This window comes from Peromyscus eremicus, chromosome 1 (assembly GCF_949786415.1).
Source record: "Peromyscus eremicus chromosome 1, PerEre_H2_v1, whole genome shotgun sequence".
Lineage (NCBI taxonomy): Eukaryota > Metazoa > Chordata > Mammalia > Rodentia > Cricetidae > Peromyscus > Peromyscus eremicus.
In genome coordinates, this window is record NC_081416.1 from 167245496 (window position 1) to 167263219 (window position 17724).

Consider the following 17724-nt stretch of genomic DNA (forward strand, 5'->3'; position numbering starts at 1 on the left):
GGAGCGGCCATCACGCCCAAGGCCCCGTGTAGGGGACGCGAAGACACTGACTGTAGCCTCCACTTCTCTGACAGGCTTGCTCTTGTAGATGCAGATTAGGGGAGCTTCTGAGTAGCTCCGAGACCCAAGAGGGCAGAGGAAAAAAGAGACTGTATAGACGAGCGGTTCGACCCCTGGGTGTGGGTGTCTGTGATGGGAGGTCTTGATGGACGTCTTCGGAATGTGCACTTAGGGGTGAGGAGTCTGTTGCAAAGAGGTATCATTCTCGTGCATGCGACTGGATGATTTATTCATTGGGGCTGGGGAGCTGGATGAGGGAGGATTTCCAGATAGGATCTGAGACAGCGGAGTTGTAGATTCCTGGCTGCCTAAGAATGGGGGGTGGACTTTAATAAAAGTCCGGATTACTAGCTCTACGAGCTCCTGGGAGTCCTGACCGTCGTTTCTGTTGTACTTTGCGCCCGCAGCTGGTGGCATCAGTCATGTGAGCGTTTAGGTCGTGATCAGGAGGGGGATGTAGTCTATGGGATAATTCCAACAGGTCACGTCGTGGGATCCAAGGGACACACAGCGAAACCTAAAACACGACCGAGTGCCAAACGCGGCAAAGCGCTGCCGCTGCGCAAGCGCGGCACGGGCGAACAGGGACGCTTGGGCTGGGGGGCGGATCAGGCGGCCTGGAGGGGTGGGGCTTGGAGGCCTCATTCTGCGCTTGCGCCGTAGGGGCGTGGCGGTCGCACCTGCGCGAGTTGGGCGAAGGAGGAGGAGCGAGGTGACGCAGGCGTAATAACAGAGAAGGTGCCAGAAAGATTCAAAACAAGTGGCTGCGGCCGTCGCCCAGGAGTCATCGGACGCCGGAATCTGGTGAGGATCCAGAGAGGCCTTAGGGCGTTTGGTGGCGGGCAGATGGAACCACTTGGGTGCTGGGGTGAGGGCAGGACAGATCGCCCTTCCAGGGCGAGGGGCCGGGTTCAGACGGTACCACCCGAGCGGAGCTCGGGGCTGCCTTTGTGGGTCCCACTTGCAGAGGTCCGAGGGTCACTTTTGAACGGTACCACTTGGGTGGGGGCGTTGGGGCTAGCTGGAAGGTACTAGTGGTCAGAACCAAGGGCCACGGCTGGACGTTTGCCACCCCAAGTCACCGGGCAGTGGACAAGGTGCCCTGCAGTGGGCCATGAGGCTCATTCGGGCTGATGTCCTAGGTCGGTCGGTGGCAAGTTCGGGACATACCACCTGGAGAGGGGCGTCTGGGCTTGGCCGGCCCGACTGGTCAGTGGACCGGTGGGATCTGGCGTCCCGACCTGTTACTTGGGGACCTCGGGCGATACCATCCCTGTCAGCGAGAGGGGGAGGCTGAGACCGTTGAGGGTGTGGGGCGACCCTGCCCGGAGTCACCTCGCGGGGGCCACACGCTGGCCTGTGTGGGCTCTGGGCCACCGCGTCGCTGACCACGACATCCTCCCCGCCGTGTGGGTTCTAGGCCCTGGTTCTGAGCTTGTTCCGCACCCCTCCCCTGGGAATGGCGTTTTCCGGGTCGACCCCGGCCCCGAGCTGGGAGGAGGATGAGTGTTTGGATTACTACGGCATGCTGTCGCTTCACCGTATGTTCGAGGTGGTGGGCGGGCAGCTGACCGAGTGCGAACTGGAGCTCCTGGCCTTTCTGCTGGATGAGGCCCCCGGCGCCCCTGGAGGCCTGGCCCGCGCCCGCAGCGGCCTGGAGCTGCTTCTGGAGCTGGAACGCCGTGGGCAGTGCGACGAGAGCCACCTGCGGCTGCTGAGCCAACTCCTGCGCGTGCTGGCCCGCCACGACCTGCTGCCACATCTGGCCCGCAAGCGGCGCCGGCCAGGTAAGGTTTGAATGGGAGGTTGCAGGACTTCTGGGACCAGAACACCTTCCTCCCACTGGGCCCCTGTGGTGCCCTGATACCGATTTCAGCCCCCACCCCGCAACCCTTTTCTAAAATGAGAAACCCAAAAGGCAGGCTTAGGTAGGAGCGAACGTGTGGAATTGGGCCGGATCAGTAATGATTGTGTGTGGAACTTTGTATGCCAGGCAGAGGTAAACCTTCCATATGAACTGTCACCTTATCGCCTGCTACCGCACAGAGAAAACAATAGGCTCAGAGAAGTTACCTTGTTGCATGTGAGAACTGCATCCTTCATGTTGGCCACAAAGGAAATAAGACCAAGATGTCCGTCCTCTGAAGCTTGCATTAGTAGAGGGAGTCAATTAATAATTAAAAAAAGGAACTTGGCTTTAGATACAGTCATAGATTGAGTGAGATGGATCAGAAAGAGGGGAGGTGGCCCTAAACTGGGTAACGATGAAGGAATTCTCTTCTAAGAAGATGGCGTTTTAAATGGGGGTGTGGAGCATGAAAATACATCACACACACATAACATATGTAGCAAGTAAGGGGACCAGGATTCAAACCTGCCTGTCCTGTCTCCAGGGTTGAGGCCCTTGATCCCTGGGCAGAAAGGGAAGAGCTGGGAGGGGTCAGGTACCAGGAGGCCTGTGTATAGGTAGGCTGTTGGGCTCTTTCTTGGTAGGTACAGTACGGCAGTTGGGGAGGGGTGGTTATGAGCTTTCCTGTCCCATAATAAGCCTGTAGGATTTTCGTAAACAGAAGGGCACCTCTAGGGATAGCCTGTCTGATTTTGGAAAAATGTGTCTGAGTGTCAGGCTCTAGAAGAGAGGCAGAAAGGCATACTGTGTCTGGGGGCTCCAGAGTAAGCCAGGAGCAGATAGGGTATTGCAGGAACCGGGACTACTAAAAGAATAAGCCTGACCGCTGGAGCTGTGACATGGGTTAGACAGCCCCATGAGTACTGTGTCCTGGGAGGCCTCTGAGTAACCTGTGGACAAGAGGTGCTTGAGAAGGAGTGGGTGTTTGGGTGTGACCTCTGAGGGACCAGGGCTAGGCATCTTATGGTTCAGGCTTTCTTCCTGGGAGGCTAGACCTGGGAGGTAGGGAAGGTGGGAATACTTCTTCCATTCTCTTTCCCAGTGTCCCCTGAGCGGTACAGTTATGGCAATTCCGGCTCTTCTTCCAAAAGGACAGAGGGCAGTTGCCGGCGTCGGCGACAGTCAAGCAGTTCTGCTGATTCTCAGCCGAGTCAGTGGGACACAGGTGAGTCCACTGGGTGGGTAGGGGGGTGGTGTCCCTGTCTTCTTCCCAAACCGTGATGACCTCCTGCATCCTGGCCCATCAAGGGAATGGCCTGAAGGGTCTTTCTGTCTGTTTTGCAGTGTGTCTGTGTTTATTATTGCTATAGGAAGAAGCATGTGTCCTGAAGCGGCAGAGTTATGTCACAGGGACTCATGTTTCACTCAGATGGCATCATGTTGAGGCATGTGACCTGGCAGCCTCGGCAGGGCACATTTCTGAGATTTATTTTATGGCGAATGCCTTTCATTAGTTCAATTACTGTATTCCAATCTATGTACATAATCCCTCTCCCCCTAATTTTTAATTATGTAAAATCTCAAACATCCAGAGAAGTTAAGATGGTACAGAGAATATCTTCACTTGGATTCAGGGATCACTAACATTCTGCCACTGTACTCTGTGTGTGTGTGTGTGTGTGTGTGTGTGTGTAAAATTCTGAGGTTTGTGTTGAGCTCTTTGGTAGTGAATTACAGACATCAGTAGACTTGCCTCTGAATTAGCTGTCATAATTTGAGAATAAGTTTTCCTCTGCTGTTTCAAGATCATTATCACACACACATATGGTCTACTTTCAGACTTCTTAAGATCTGTGAGGTTTCAGAGTCTGTTTATATTGTTTGTCTTGTATGCAGCTAAAAAAAACCCCTAATGATTATTATTTTGAGATGGAGTCTCATCCTGTAGCCCAGGTTGGCTTGGAACTCACTTTGTATGTACCCCAGAGTTACCTACAGCTAGAGCAGTGGTTCTCAACCTGTGGGTCATTATCCCTTTGGAGGGTTGTCAAATGACCCTCTCACAGGAATCACCTAAGACCATCAGAAAACACAGCTATTTACACTACGATTTGTAACAGTAGCAAAATTATGGTTAGGAAGTAACAACGAAAATGATTGTATAGTTGAGGGTCACTACAGCATAAGGAACTGTGTTAAAGGATCACAGCACTAGGAAGGTTGAGAGCCACTGAACTAGAGGCAATCCTCCAGCCTCACCCTTCCCAGTGTTGGAATCAGAGCTGTGAGCCACCATGCCCAACTGGCATGCAGTGGTCTTCTAACCTCTGTAGAATAGAAACGTCTTCCTTACAGGCAGACAGATGGACTGATGGACCTGTCTACCTTCTTTTCTTCTGGGGCTGGACTTGGAACCTCGGTCTCCTATATGCTGCTGACTGCCTTCTGTACCACTAAACCACAACTCCACCTCTCCTCCCCTGCCCAGAGTGTTCTGACTTGTCCACCTACAGGGCTGCTTGGTGTGTGCACCATTCTGATTGCTGGTTGTCACATGATGGTGTCCTGTCTCTTGTCTCTCCGTCTTCCTGTGGAGTGGGATTTAGGTGCAAAGGATTGGTTAGATCGGGGTTACACATTTTTAGCTGGAATGTTCCTTGATTAGTGTGGTCTCCTTGTGTTGGTGCCTGTCATGTTTTCACTGAGATAGAGACATGTCGTCAGTTGGCTCTGGCCAAATTTGTACGCTGTGAAGTGACTGCTTTGGGGGGTGGGGTGTATTGATGTGTCATGTGCTTATATGTGTATCTGTGTGTAGGTCCACGTTCACTGTGTGCATGTATGTGGAGAGGCTAGAAGTGTGTGGAGAAACACTAGCTGTCTTGCTAATTCACACTTTATTTACTGGGACAGGGTCTCTGGCTGACCCTAGAGCCAGCTTGCCCTAGGAATCCTGTCTCTGCCTCCTGAGCACTGGGGCTACAGGCACATTATCCGCCTGCGAGGCTCAGTGACGAGATGTAACTTTCTTGTTAGGGTTAGTAGTGTATAAGATGATGCTCTTTAGCTTGCTCTGCGCTCAGTTGTCCCTGGGCAGGGGCAGGGGCTGTGTAACATCATTCTGTGAACGCTGCCTGAACCATTACCACACTAATGTTTGTAAACGGTGACGCACTTGTTTATTTGCTTGTTTGATTGGCAGCTTTTTCACAAAAATCAACTTGAAACAGGTTCTCAGTTGCCCAGATCCCCTTGCTTCAGCCTACCTAGTAGCTTCAATTACTGTTTTGTGCCATGAGGCTGGAACATTGAGTAATTTAAACAATGCAATGTTTTTGTTTTTAAATATTTTCTGTGTTTATGGTGCTAGAGATTAAACCCAGGGCTCTGTTCATTCTAGGCAAGGCTGCTATCACTAAGCTTTGCCCCCAGAGCCTCATGGTGGGATTTTAGACAGGAGCTCTATGGTCGAGCTGCTCTCCAGCCCTTCTTTTCTCTTTCCAATTTAACAACAGGGGATCACTAAGTAGTCCTGGCTAGCCCGAAACTCACATGAGCTGCACCTGCCTCTGCCTCTCGAGTGCTGGAGTCAAAGGCGTGCACACCACGGCCTGCCCACCACGGCCTGCCTCTGTTGACTTTGTTAAAGTCAATTAGTCACTCTTGCCAGCGTTCGGGCTGCTTGGGCTCTGTCCTGTTGACATGTATGCATCACTCTCTGAGTGCCCTGTGCTTTATGACATTCCAAGGTGTCCTGGGTTCTTCTCACCCCCAAGGTCATCTGCTTGTCCAGGAGCCTGGTTTCTGTTAGAGCCTCAATATTGAGAGACCAATAGCTGGTGCTGGGTGTGTGCCCTGCTTCTCAGCTGCATGGGAAAGCGGATGAAAACGTTCCTCCGAGCTGGGTTGGTGGCCCGTGCCTATAATCCTCGAGGCTTTTAAGTTCGCTTTTAATTATGGGTATGTTTTGGGTTTGTGCGCTTGAGTGCTGGTCCCCAAGGAGTCCAGAAGGTATCGGTTACAATTACAGCCGCAGTCACTCGTGGTTGTGGCTCTCTTCAGGCAGGTGTGCTGGGAACTGGCCTTGCACAAGAGTACTGTGCACACTCACCGCTGAACTGTCTCCTGGGTCCCTGGCTTTTTTCTTTGATGGTGGAAATCTTGGCCGTTGATACTGGAACGGGTTTACTTCCTTTATTTTACAATAGTAGTGAGGTGACACCAGATTTTATCTGGAGAGGTTCATTTGTTCCTAATGTATTCTGTAGGACTTGCAGGAGGAGGAACATGTAAGGAGCGTTCTGATTTCCCCTTGTCTGCCAAGAGTTGCAAACTATACACATTTGTTTTATTACATCTTTTCCTCCTTCCTTTTTTGTAAATTTTTCCAACTCCATTTTCCTTTAAAATCTTACTGCTAGTGTGTGTGTGTGTGTGTGTGTGTGTGTGTGTGTGTGTGTGTGCGCTCACTTGCATGCACATGCTGTGGGGGTTCGTGGCACACACATATGAATTGAATGTAGAGCACAGCTCTGTGGAGTGGCCTCTCTTTCCCCCTTCATGTGGTTCTAGGGATTGAACTCTGGTCACCCGGGTCTGAGCAGCAAGCTCCTTTTCCCACTGAGCCGTCTCTGCAGCTCTTTTTGGTGCTCTTTTGGTTGTAAGGCACCGTTTTGTTGTCTAGTCCACACTGGAATTCCTTGATCTTCTAACTCAGCCTCACTGTCCACTGCCAGCATCCATTGGATGAAGCACAAGATCGGTTTGTATTTATTCTGAGCGAGAGTGTGTTAGGTAACACTCTGCCACTGAGTTATATCCTCAGCTTCTCTTTTTTGGGTGGGGGGGTTGGGGGTAAGAAGTTAAGACAGAGTCTCTTAGAGCCAGGCTGGCCTTGAACTCCTAATCTTTCTGCTTGTACCCCAAGTACTGAGATTACAGGTGTGTGCCCCCATACTCTGCTTTTTCCTGAGAAATGGTAGGGTCACACCAGTTCTGCTGTGAACGTGTCGGCCCCTCTCTAGGGTCAGACCTGCAAGGGTCTACTGTGTAGTGGCATATGCACGTTCACCCTTACAGATAATGGTAGGTGGCCCCTCTTCTAGATAAGACCAGTTATAGAAGGCTCCCCCACAGGCTCACTGCACCAAGAGAAGCCTTCCGCTTCTCCTGAACACTCACCTTGGTATTCTTTCTTCCTGGTCCTGAGCTGGCTGTCCTCTGTCCTTCAGGCTCCCCTCCAACCAAACGGCAGCGTCGGAGTCGGGGCCGCCCTAGCAGTGGTGCCAGGCGGCGGAGAAGAGTGGGCCCAGCAGCCACGCAGCAGCAGCAGCAGCAGCAGCAGCAGCAGCAGCAGGAGCTGGGCAGGCCTTCATCAGAGGGCAAAGTGACCTGTGGTAAGTACCCGTGGGCCTGGACAGCACTTGTGCCCATGGTGGACTACACAGTTGGAGGGTGAGCCATACTGCATTCATCTGGGATTCTTGACTTCTCTGGTGCTGTTTGGTGAAGGATCCAATCACACACACACACACACACACACACAGAAGGGCGACATATGCAGCCTTTTCTGATTCAGTGAAGGGTGTGGTGGGGATAGAGAATTGAGTACTCCAGGTCAGGCTGCCAAGTTATATCTTAGCCTTGTTTTTTTTTTGTTTTTTGTTTTTTGTTTGTTTTTTTTTTTTAAGAGACAGGGTGTCACTATGTAGCCCTGGGTGTCCTGGAATTCACTCTGTAGACCAGGCTGGCCTCAGACTCACAGAGCTCCTCCTTCCTTTACCTCCTGAGTGCTGAGCTTAAATTAAAGAAGCTGCCAGACCTTGGGCAGGTGACTGTGTGGGGTGAGGATCATGTTCTCACATCTGTACAGTGAGATGATAATGGTCCTGCCTAGAGCTGCTGTCAGAATAGACAGTCAACCACATAATCCACTTGGAAAAGTGCCCGGTACAAGCCGTGTGTGTGTGTGTGTGTGTGTGTGTGTGTGTGTGTGTGTGTGTGTGTGTGTGTGGTTTGCTGTCTAGGGCTTGTAGCAGGGATGCCCTGTCCCTGTAGAGCTGACCTTGCAGCTGAGCTGGGTGATAGTCCGTTGAAACTGGGATTGCTGAGGCAGTGGGAGATGCTGTCAAGGGCTGGTGGGGAAGCCATCCAGGCCCTAGCAGAAGGCTGGGCAGCTACAACATGGTTGGGAGTTTGGATTTTTGTCCATGCTTCTAGTTTCCTTTTTCCCCCTCTCTGTGTTGAGAGAGGCTTTTGTTATGACCTACACTTGCCTGGTGCTCACTATAGAGTCCCAAAGCTGGCTTCGACCTGGGAATCCTGTGTCTAGGCTGCGGGAACACAGGTGAGGGAAACAGCAGCCAGGCTGATGTGCCACAGAGGCAGTAGGGTACAGGAGGACCCTCCAGTCTCTGTAGAGGTACTGCTTTCAGGACGAGCTTGAGGAAGCTGGAGAGGGAACTGGGATGTGGCCCTGTATGACCTCTGCAGTGTCCAGTGGGGTCGAGTGTTAGAAGCAGAGGCTTTGTGGGTGGAGACAGAAGGGGCCTTGGAGATCTAGATTTTATTCTGGGTTGTAGCAGCCCCAGAATGGTTCACTTACCATTTCTTTCACATAGTTTTTCTCATTGAGCGTCTCTTCTTCATCAGGCATTGAGGACACAGAATTAGACCAGGTTGGGAAGTCCCTGGCTTCTAGGAGTTTACATGGTAGTGTGTTAAGTGGATAACCAAAATACACCAAGGTATCATGGGATCTTAACTGGCACAAAGCCAGGGATGGGCCAAGTGCTCTGATGGGCCTGCAGGGACACCCTTGTGGAGAGACTGAGGCCAAGGGATGCTAGTAGGGGTCCTCAGTGGGGTGTCGTCAGATGAGTAGCCAGTACACTCGGAAGGGGCTCCTAGAAGCTGGAGGTTACAGACAGCGGCTGACATGCTTAGGCCAGGGATGGGGTAGGCACAGAAGCTGGAGAATGGGCTCTTCTGAATCTGTAGGATCCACAGGAGGCCTTGGCCTGGGATGCCTCTTCCCATCCACCGAGCAAGCACAGTGTACACACCTGCCCCTCCCATTGCCGTGTAGCCTCCCAGGCAGTGGGTGTTGCCCCCACTTCAGAGATGAGGTGGCAGATACCTGCGCCAGGAGCACAGAGCATAGCCAGCCCATGTCCTTCCGAGGGGCTGGCTCGAGGGGCTGGCTGCCCAGTGCAGGGAGTCAGGCAGTGACCACAGCTACCCAGCTGGCTGGGGAGTTAGGGAGCCACTGCCCTGAGGGTTGGGGAGAACCTGAGCAGGACCATCCAGGCTTCAAGTCTCTTCCCTGAGGCCAGGAGGTTGTTAGTCAGGGTGTGGCTGGGATTTGAAGGACCATGAAATGCTCATCTGATGCTGAGTCACCAAACAGGGTGGGGCTGGCTTAGGTTCTCCCTGCTTGGGCCCCAGTTCTCTCCTCTGAAAAATGGGGATGACTTACCTTTAACATGGCAATGAACCTTTCCAGGTCTGACTAAGGAAGGGCTAGGCCATTCTTGCTCCAGCATACTTAAAGTGATTGACCCCCCAGTCAGCTGCCACCATTGAGAGACAGAACTAAACTACTGGGTGCTGAGGCCAGCCTGGGCTACCAAGTGAGTTCCAGGAAAGGCGCAAAACTACACAGAGAAACCTTATCTCGAAAAACCAAAAAAAAAAAAAAAAACAAAACTACTGGGTGCTTGAGAAGGGTAGTTAGGGCCCTGGGTTTGGACACAGGCCCCTGAGTCCACATACTTTTCAGGGCCATCCAGTGGACAATGCTGGGTGTGATACTTGTCTGACCTCCAGTTCTCAAGACAGCTGTTGAAGTAGGGCCTATGTCCATCATTATGCAAATGTAATGAAGGGCAAGGGAAGGAGGTCATGGCCACAGAGCTGGGCAGGAACTCTTCTGGCTGTTCCCTCTGTGTCTACAGAGTGCCTGCTGGGGCCTTGTTCTCTTGAGCTGTTTCTCTGGTGGGAAGATAAGACAAATCAGAGGTTTCAGACAGGAAGCATCCCACATGGAAGGAGAGCAGGAGCTAAAGCCTGCGTGTGCATATGCCTGTGGTGGTCACGGGTTGGCTCAGAGGCCATGAGGGTTTGATGGAGAGATGGGAGAGACTGCTAGGAGTGGAAAGTGTGGGGACTAGGCAGGTGGCCCTCCTGCCTCTGCCTCCTGAGTGCTGGGGTTACAGACATGAGCTGTCAGAGCTGGCTCTGCTCGCTCCTTCCTCCTCCCTCCCTCCCTCCCTCCTTCCTTCCTTCCTCCCTCTCTTCCTTCCTTCCTTCCTTCCTTTTTTGGGACTTGCCAGGTAGCCAAGGTTTGACCTGTACTGACCGTCCTGCCTCTGTCTCCAAGCATGTTGTCTCGCCATGCCCAGCTTCCATTTTTGTTTGTGTTTGTTTTCTTGAAACAGGGTTTCTCTGTGTAACCCTGGCTGTCCTGGAACTTGCTCTGTAGACCAGGCTGGCCTGCCTCTGTGCCTCCCGAGTGCTGGGGTCAGAGGCATGTGCCACCGCTGCCCGGCCCAGTGTTGTATATGAAAAATATACAACAGATGGAGTGACCTAATAATTCTGTGGCTCTTCATGAGTTGTCCATTATGGCTGATGTCATCTCATGGGTTGTGTGTCTTGCAGTCATCCCAGTTGTCATTTGTCTTGTTACTTATTTCATGGACAGATCCAATGTCCTTTTTTTTTTTTTAAGTTTTAGATTTTTAAAATTATTTTTATTTTTTTTTAAATTTTGTTGGGATAACACACTTAGCTCAGACTGGCTTGGAACACCATATACATATACAAGCCCAAGCTGGACTTGAATTTGTGACAATCCTCCTGCCTCATCCTCTTACATGTTAGGATCACAGACATGTGCCATCACTCTCTGCTGTTTGTATTTTCCAGGCTCTCTCCTGGGGTCTCAGTGTTTTTTCTTCCATCAAGAGGCAGTTGCTTACTTCCTTTGAGGTTTGGTAGCTGCCTCTCTTGTCTAGTTCAGTGGGGGATGAAGGAGTTGGCATTCCGAAAGATAACTCTGGAAAAAGACTGGATGACTCCAGTCAGGACACAGCCAGACAACCGGAGTGGGAGCCCACGGTTGACTCCAGGAGGGCAGGTGCCAGCCCTCACTGTGATGTGTATTTCCAAGGAGGCCACGTGGGCTGTGAGAGTCTAGATCTTTGTCTCCAGCCCACCCACCCAGGAACCCCAAGGAACTCACCTCAGGGCTCTCAACACTCCAGTTGGAACCCGCTCCCTCCATCACCCTGGTCCCACCCAAGAAGCCATCTCATTTCTGTACCTTTTTCTGCCCCCAAAGTGAGGCAGGAACAAGGAGGTGCTCAAGTCCGTGTGTGTGAGAGGCATGTTCCCACCATGGCCGAGGCAGGGCTGTTGTAGCCAGCCCCACCAGGCCATCACTGCAGCCTGAGCCAGGCCTGTTGCCTCCTTCCTGAGTGCCTTTCTGCGGCTTCTTCCCGCCAACTCAGCACCCACGTGGTCATCACTGAGGCCAGTGGTCTTGTCCTCACATGTCAGTCATGCTCGGGGCCCAGTGGTCACCGTGGACCTTTGAGGGTAGTGCTACGGGGAGACCACTGATGTGTGCAGAGGTGTGGTCACCTCCAGATGTCTGTAGCAAGTTGCTTTGCTACTAAATGACACCAGAGCTCCCAACCCTGCTGCCAGTGGCCTTCTGCCTCCTTTCAGCTGCATTGTCCCCTCAGCTGGTGACTGTCCTAAGCTCTTTCTCCTTGCACATTCTGGAATACTCTTCTCTTCCAGAAACACTCCTCTTCCTGTTTCTCTGGTTTTCCTGGCTAATCCAGTGTGTCTTCCTCACATTTCACTTCAAGTGCCATTTCCTAGAAAGGAACTCTAGTCTTGCCCTGTCATTTTCCCTCCTGGCCTTAGAATGCCTTCTAATTACGTGTTTATATGCACTTGTGTGAGAAGCAGTGGACAGGATTGGGTAGTTAAGAGCTTGGGCTCTGAACGGAGCTGGGCACCTTAGATAGAACTCTGGAGTGGTCTGTCTAGGTGACTCAACCTGTGTGACTCAGCTTCCTCATCCACAAACAGGAGGCACAGCATTGCCTCGTAAAGCCGTGGAGATGATCAGAAGGTTTGGGGACATGATGCACGCAGTGCTGGGGCAGCCTTTAGTAGAGGCACTCGGGTGGCACCTGTTTATACTGGCTCAGGGTCAAGGAGAAGCCTGGGTAGTGAGCAGGTGATTCAGGGCTGGGGTGGAGCTATGGCAGGTGGAGCTCACTGTGTGCTTCCTGTCCTTCTCTTTCCTGTGCTGTGATCTGTTTCCAGGTCAGAGGTGGATTGTGGGCTGGGAGAGCATTTCCTTATCTGTAAACAGCAGCGATGGAAGTACCTGAGGATTAGATGGGCTGAGACAGGAAAAGCCCCCAAGGGTGGCCCTGCCATGGGAGGAGTGCCAACAGTGGGCAGCTTGTCCCTGCCACACCTGTGGCATGCCCTTCTTCATCCTTGGATGCCTGATACTCTGTTGAGTGAGAGTGTATGGCAGGCATCTCTGTGCTCTGTCCTCCACACGTGACTCTGAGTAGGTGGATGATTTCAATGTCCATTCAGTGATCTATGTGCTGTGGAGGAGAAGGGTCAGGGAAGGACCTGGCTGGGCTGGAAGTGGGTCCCTTATGCTCTGCTTTGCTGGGTGAGTGTGTGTGATCTGGGCAGAGGAGGTGAGCAGATCATTCTGTGAGGGCATGAGGCGTATTTTGTGGTGGCCAGAAGGCAGGGCGTGGGAAGATGGGACAGTAGTTGGGAGAGTTGGAGGAGATTGACTTAGAGACCCAGTAGAGAGGTGAGGGCCTGGGTGGGAGCCATGTGGATGGAGAGGTGGGTTTTGAAATCACAGTTCCTGATTCTGTGGCCTTCTGTGTGCTGGAAGCCTGAGTCAGGCACTGTAGCAGTTGCTTCATTGACTCCTCGTGACTACCATGCAGCAGGGACTTCTTGCTTGTGTTTTTCAGATGGGGAAACAGGCTCAGAGAGGTGAGGTCACATGCCCGAGGCCCCACAGCTAGAGTATGGCAGAGCTGGGACTCACTTTCAGGTCTGTGGGACTCTACCAGCTGCCTCTGGCTCTGCCTTTACCCAGCCCTGCGTGGCCTTGGGCAGGTTCTGTTTCTCCCACTTCCCCAGTCCCCACCCTCAGCTGGGAAGATATGGCCAGAGGCTTATAGGGGTCAAGGATGGGGGCCCAGAGGATGGAGGTAGCTGGGTCCAAGAGGAGGCCTGGAGCTGAGGCTGGGCTGACTTCTCTGGGTTCCCCTGAAGGCACAAAGAGGAAGGGTTTGGGGTACAGGGAGGAAGTGAGTGTGGTAAGAAGTCATCTGGGGTTCTGGGGACCCGCCTTCTGCTTTCCGCTCTCTGCTGAACTGCCGTGAAAGGTGACAGGAGCCCACAATGCTAAGACTCATCCTCCTAGGGCTTTGATTTCCCGTTGGGTTGAAGGTGGCCCCTGACCTCAGGATTGGGGCATGCCCAGTGTCAGTCACTTGGCATTTCACAGCTGTTGGCCTCTATGGTTTCAGGAGCATCCAATGTGCCATGGCCTCCCCAGTGGCTCCTTGCTTCTGCCCACTCTTTTCTTTGACGTTCTCTTTAACAGCTCTTCAGGCAGAGATGCCCTGCTCTAGGTGGGGACCTGTGTTTGCCGAGGCTCTGACTTGCCCTGGGGTACAGCAATGGTCTAATGACTCCTGGCTACAATGATTTCTGTTCTTGGAGAAGCGTGCTGTCTGAATCTAGGAGGCTCTGCCAGGCTGTGTGACTTTGGGCTAGTCACTTTGCTCCTATTTGCTTCCACTTCCAAATCTGTAAGTGGGGTGTTGACAGGGCCTGCCTCACAGGTTGTTTGTGAGTTGAGTTCTGTGACGTAGGCACTTGGGGCCCAGGATGTGTGGCAGTTACCAGTGTTCTAGAAGTGTTGGCTGCCGTGGTTCCCAAGCACAGCTGGACCTTGCCCAGCTGTGTCAGGTTGAAGAGGCAGCACTGAACAGCTTCCCACGGGGATGTGGATGAGAAGTGATAAGCCTAAACTCATGCTAGCATGGACTGTCTTTAGAAGCCCCGTCTTTGTCCCCTGGGCAGAGCTGCCACCTCCTTTGGGCAGATGTAGGTGGTGGCTAAGTAACAGAAATACACCTCAAAGTGTTTCAGTGAAAGTGGGAACTAATGGTGGTACCTGCCATTCCTGATGGTTCTTCCTGATACATAATGAACTCAGGGGTCTCCTTCCCTCTTTCTTTGGCCCTGTGAGGGCTTCATTCTCTTCCCTGGGTGACCCAGTGACCCTTAGCAGCCTTGGGCTTACTATTCTGTCATCTTACGGTCTGTGGAAAGAGTACTGTACCCTCAGCAGAGTCTGGTCTGTTGTGCTTTGCTGAGACCCCTTGCTCCCTGGAGCTTTCTGGGAGGATGGGCTTTTTGTTTGATCAATGTGTGAGAGGTGGTGTGAGGCTGGCTGCCTGCCGAAAGCCAGGTACTTCGGTTCATTCACAAACAATCACAAATACTGAGTACCAGCTCTGCACCCCAGGGTGTGTGCCTGAGCAATGTACAGGTCCTTCAGGGTGTTGCTCTCTGGGGAACTCAGGATGCCGCTGCTAGAGCGGGTTAGAAGATGACACGTACTTTTGGGAAAACCAGGCTGGGGCTGGGGAGCTGAATGTGCTGCAGGAGAGTGAGGTGAGGTGGTGGGTGGATCTAGATAGAGTAGGCTTAATCTGGGAGGGGGCACTGGAGCAAAGAATTCTAGGAACTGGGGAAAGAATACCCCTCAGTGGGGAGAGGCAGTGTTGAGCTGGATGGAGTCTGCCAGGTGATTCAGGGAGCGGTGAAGAGGTGTTGAAACTGGAGAGAGGATACAGTATCTCAGAAGTAGTGGACCAGGCCTCCTAGAGAGGAGTAGGTGTCCAGACTTCCTTGGTGTGGCTGTGGGAAGGGGGCGGGGCAGAGGGAAAAGGAACCGTGGTGTCCACTGATGAGCTGCTCCTTCTCCGCAGACATCCGGCTCCGGGTTCGAGCAGAGTACTGCGAGCATGGGCCAGCCTTGGAGCAGGGCGTGGCGTCCCGGAGACCGCAGGCACTGGCCCGGCAGCTGGATGTGTTTGGACAAGCCACTGCGGTGCTGCGTTCAAGGGACCTGGGCTCTGTGGTGTGTGACATCAAGTTCTCAGAGCTCTCCTACCTGGACGCCTTCTGGGGTGACTATCTGAGCGGTGCCCTGCTGCAGGCCCTTCGGGGTGTGTTCCTGACTGAGGCCCTGCGGGAGGCTGTGGGCCGGGAGGCTGTCCGCTTGCTGGTCAGTGTGGACGAGGCTGACTATGAGGCTGGCCGGCGCCGCCTGTTGCTGATGGAGGAGGAAGGGAGTCGGCGTGGGACAGAGGCATCCTGATCTTGGATCTGGCAGGACTGACTCCACTTCCAAGTCTCCGGGCCACCTTCTTCCCTGGAAGATGACCATCTTGCCCCCAGACGACTGTCACTTCAGCAGCTCTGAGGACTGCGTCAGGTTTGCAGGTTCTTGACAGCCTCTCCTGTAGGATGTGGGCTTTGAGGCATAAACCACTTCCAGCTGCTTCCTTCCCAAACTCCCCCACTCCTGGGTGGATTCCCTCAGCCTTGGAGGCCAGATTTGCTGAGCCCCAAAGCAGAAAGACATAGCCAGAGTCACCAAAGCTCCCTGTACATCATGTCTCTCACCTTGGGCTGATGCTGGCTGGCCCCACACACTTTAGCCTAAGGGCTTCTCTCTCAGGATCTCAGATTTTACTGTCCCCATCAGGGCTTCAGTCACAGCAGTGTGCCCTGGAGCTGGGGTGCCTGTGGGCTTGCTCACCTTGCCCATCTAACCGGCCAGTGCTCTGCCTGCTGTCCACACAGACACCCAGCTCTCATCACCTTCCCCTGCTCCCTGGAGCTCCATACAGACTTACCCTTGGACTCTTTGACACAGAGTATCACGTGGGTTTTGTGGCCACATCCATTCGAGGTCAGCATTGTCTACAGAGCTAGGGCCAGAACCAGCCACTCTCTCAAGGGAAGGCAAAGACTTGGCCGGTGGCAAGATGTTTTACAAATCGCACCAATAAAACTGCCCTGGAAAGGGCATAGGTGGGCATCAAGACTAAGTACTTTTTATTGGTGGGCAAAGGGAAAGAATTGTCCCTCCTGTGGTGGTCTCCTGTTAGGACTGGAGGAGAGCAGGATGCCAGTTCATCTGCTAGGTGCTGCTATAGGGCATCCTTAACTGTCAAGGAAGGAAATAAGGCCTCGGAGGGAGTCCTTGACTCCCGGCCCTGTTCATATGCCCTTTGTAGAACTCTATGTCCACAGAGGGGAATTCTTTTTCAATTTTATGTGTGTGGATGTTCTGCCTGCATGTATGCCTGTGACCAGATGTGTTCCTGGTGTCCAAGGAGGCCAGAGAGGGAGCTGGATGCCCTGGAACTGGAGTTAGAGCTAATTGAGTTGCCATGAGGGTGCTGGGTCCTCTGGAAGAGCAGCCAGTGATCTTAACCACTGAACATTTCTCCAGCCCTTTCAGCTGTGGGGTGGGGGTGGAGGTGAGGGTGTGCACTGAGTGCAGCCCATGGAAGCTGGAGATGGCAGGTTCCTTGGAGCTGACGTTCCCCATAGTTGTGAGCTGCCCGAAATAGCAGCTGGGAACTGAACTCTGGAAGAGGACCCCAGGATTTTCAGCCCACTCAGTGAGAGGAGCTGACAGAGCCCTTGGGATGGGAAACTGGAGAGGAGAGGCAGCCAAGGGTTCTCCCCATACACACACCTGGGTTTTCACTCTTCATCCTCCTGAAGTTGAAGCATCACTTGCTGCTGTGTGAGTTCTTTCACCCTTCTCCCCCCGAAGACTCGAGATCTTGAGTCTCTTACACAAAACCAAGGCTTCCATCCCTAGGCCTAAGGAGCAAGGGCTTGACAGTTGGGAGGTGGGTGGATGCAGATTCCAGGGGCTTCCCTTTTCTGGGGCAAGAAGTGTGCCTGTTCATGCCTAGGAACCCTTCCTGAACCCCTGATGGTTGGTGAACAGGGAAGACCTTAGGGGTTGAGTTCTGTCCAGGAATGGAGGCTGGTCCAGCCAGCTTCCTTGTGATCTCAGAGCACAGTTCTACTAGGTGTCCTTCCAGGAGGGCCTCTGGAGCGTGAAGAGGGAAATGATCATTTCTAGCCCGTTGTAGACTAGACAGTGAGGTGAGCCTTGCCTAAGTCTTGCCTGAGAGGAGCATAGACTTTCTTTTGTTAGTTTGTTGAGAACAGGGTCTACTGTGTAGCCCTGGTTGGCCTGAAACATTATGTAGACCAGGCTGACCTCCAACTCAGAGATCCTCCTGCCTCTGCCTCCACAGTGCTGGGATTAAAGGTGTGTGGCACCACACCCATAGGCGAACAATTTACCACAATTTAGCTTTGAGGCTCCCTGAGTTTTAAGTGTACCTGGAGGTGGAAGTTTCCACCTGCCTTAGCCTAGGTCTGGCTCCCACCTCACTTCCAGTATGCTCCTCTGTTCAAGCCCTGAGGCTGCTTTTCTGACCTTCAACTATAGGCTGTGGCTTCTGCCTGGGCTGGTTTCCAATCCCACCACTATTTCCATGCCTCTCTCTGACAGTCCTGTGTCCCCCACCCCCACCCCCATTCTAGGAGGCCCCTCCCATCTGTTTACCCACCCCCACCTCACCCCATCTATCACCTCTGACTGGCATGTGCACCAGAAGGAAATGAACCTACGTTGGAGG

At 52.9% G+C, this 17724-nt stretch overlaps 1 protein-coding gene across 1 annotated transcript; it reads left to right on the forward strand.

Moving 5' to 3' along the window:
* Positions 1-727: 727 nt before the first annotated feature.
* Dedd2 (death effector domain containing 2) lies at positions 728-16098 on the forward strand. The gene is made up of 5 exons (XM_059280035.1): positions 728-864; positions 1481-1847; positions 3012-3134; positions 7141-7305; positions 14977-16098. The coding sequence occupies exons 2-5, from the start codon at positions 1520-1522 to the stop codon at positions 15366-15368; spliced, it is 1008 nt and encodes a 335-aa protein (XP_059136018.1). The 5' UTR covers positions 728-864; positions 1481-1519; the 3' UTR covers positions 15369-16098.
* The last annotated feature ends 1626 nt before the right edge of the window (positions 16099-17724 follow it).

Bases quoted from the DNA above. Each gene is read 5' to 3' on its own strand.
- Dedd2 (XM_059280035.1), top strand. From the start codon at position 1,520: ATGGCGTTTTCCGGGTCGACCCCGGCCCCGAGCTGGGAGGAGGATGAG. The intron at 3,135-7,140 runs GTGAGTCCACTG...TCTGTCCTTCAG, and splicing joins GCCGAGTCAGTGGGACACAG to GCTCCCCTCCAACCAAACGG. The intron at 7,306-14,976 runs GTAAGTACCCGT...CCTTCTCCGCAG, and splicing joins AGAGGGCAAAGTGACCTGTG to ACATCCGGCTCCGGGTTCGA.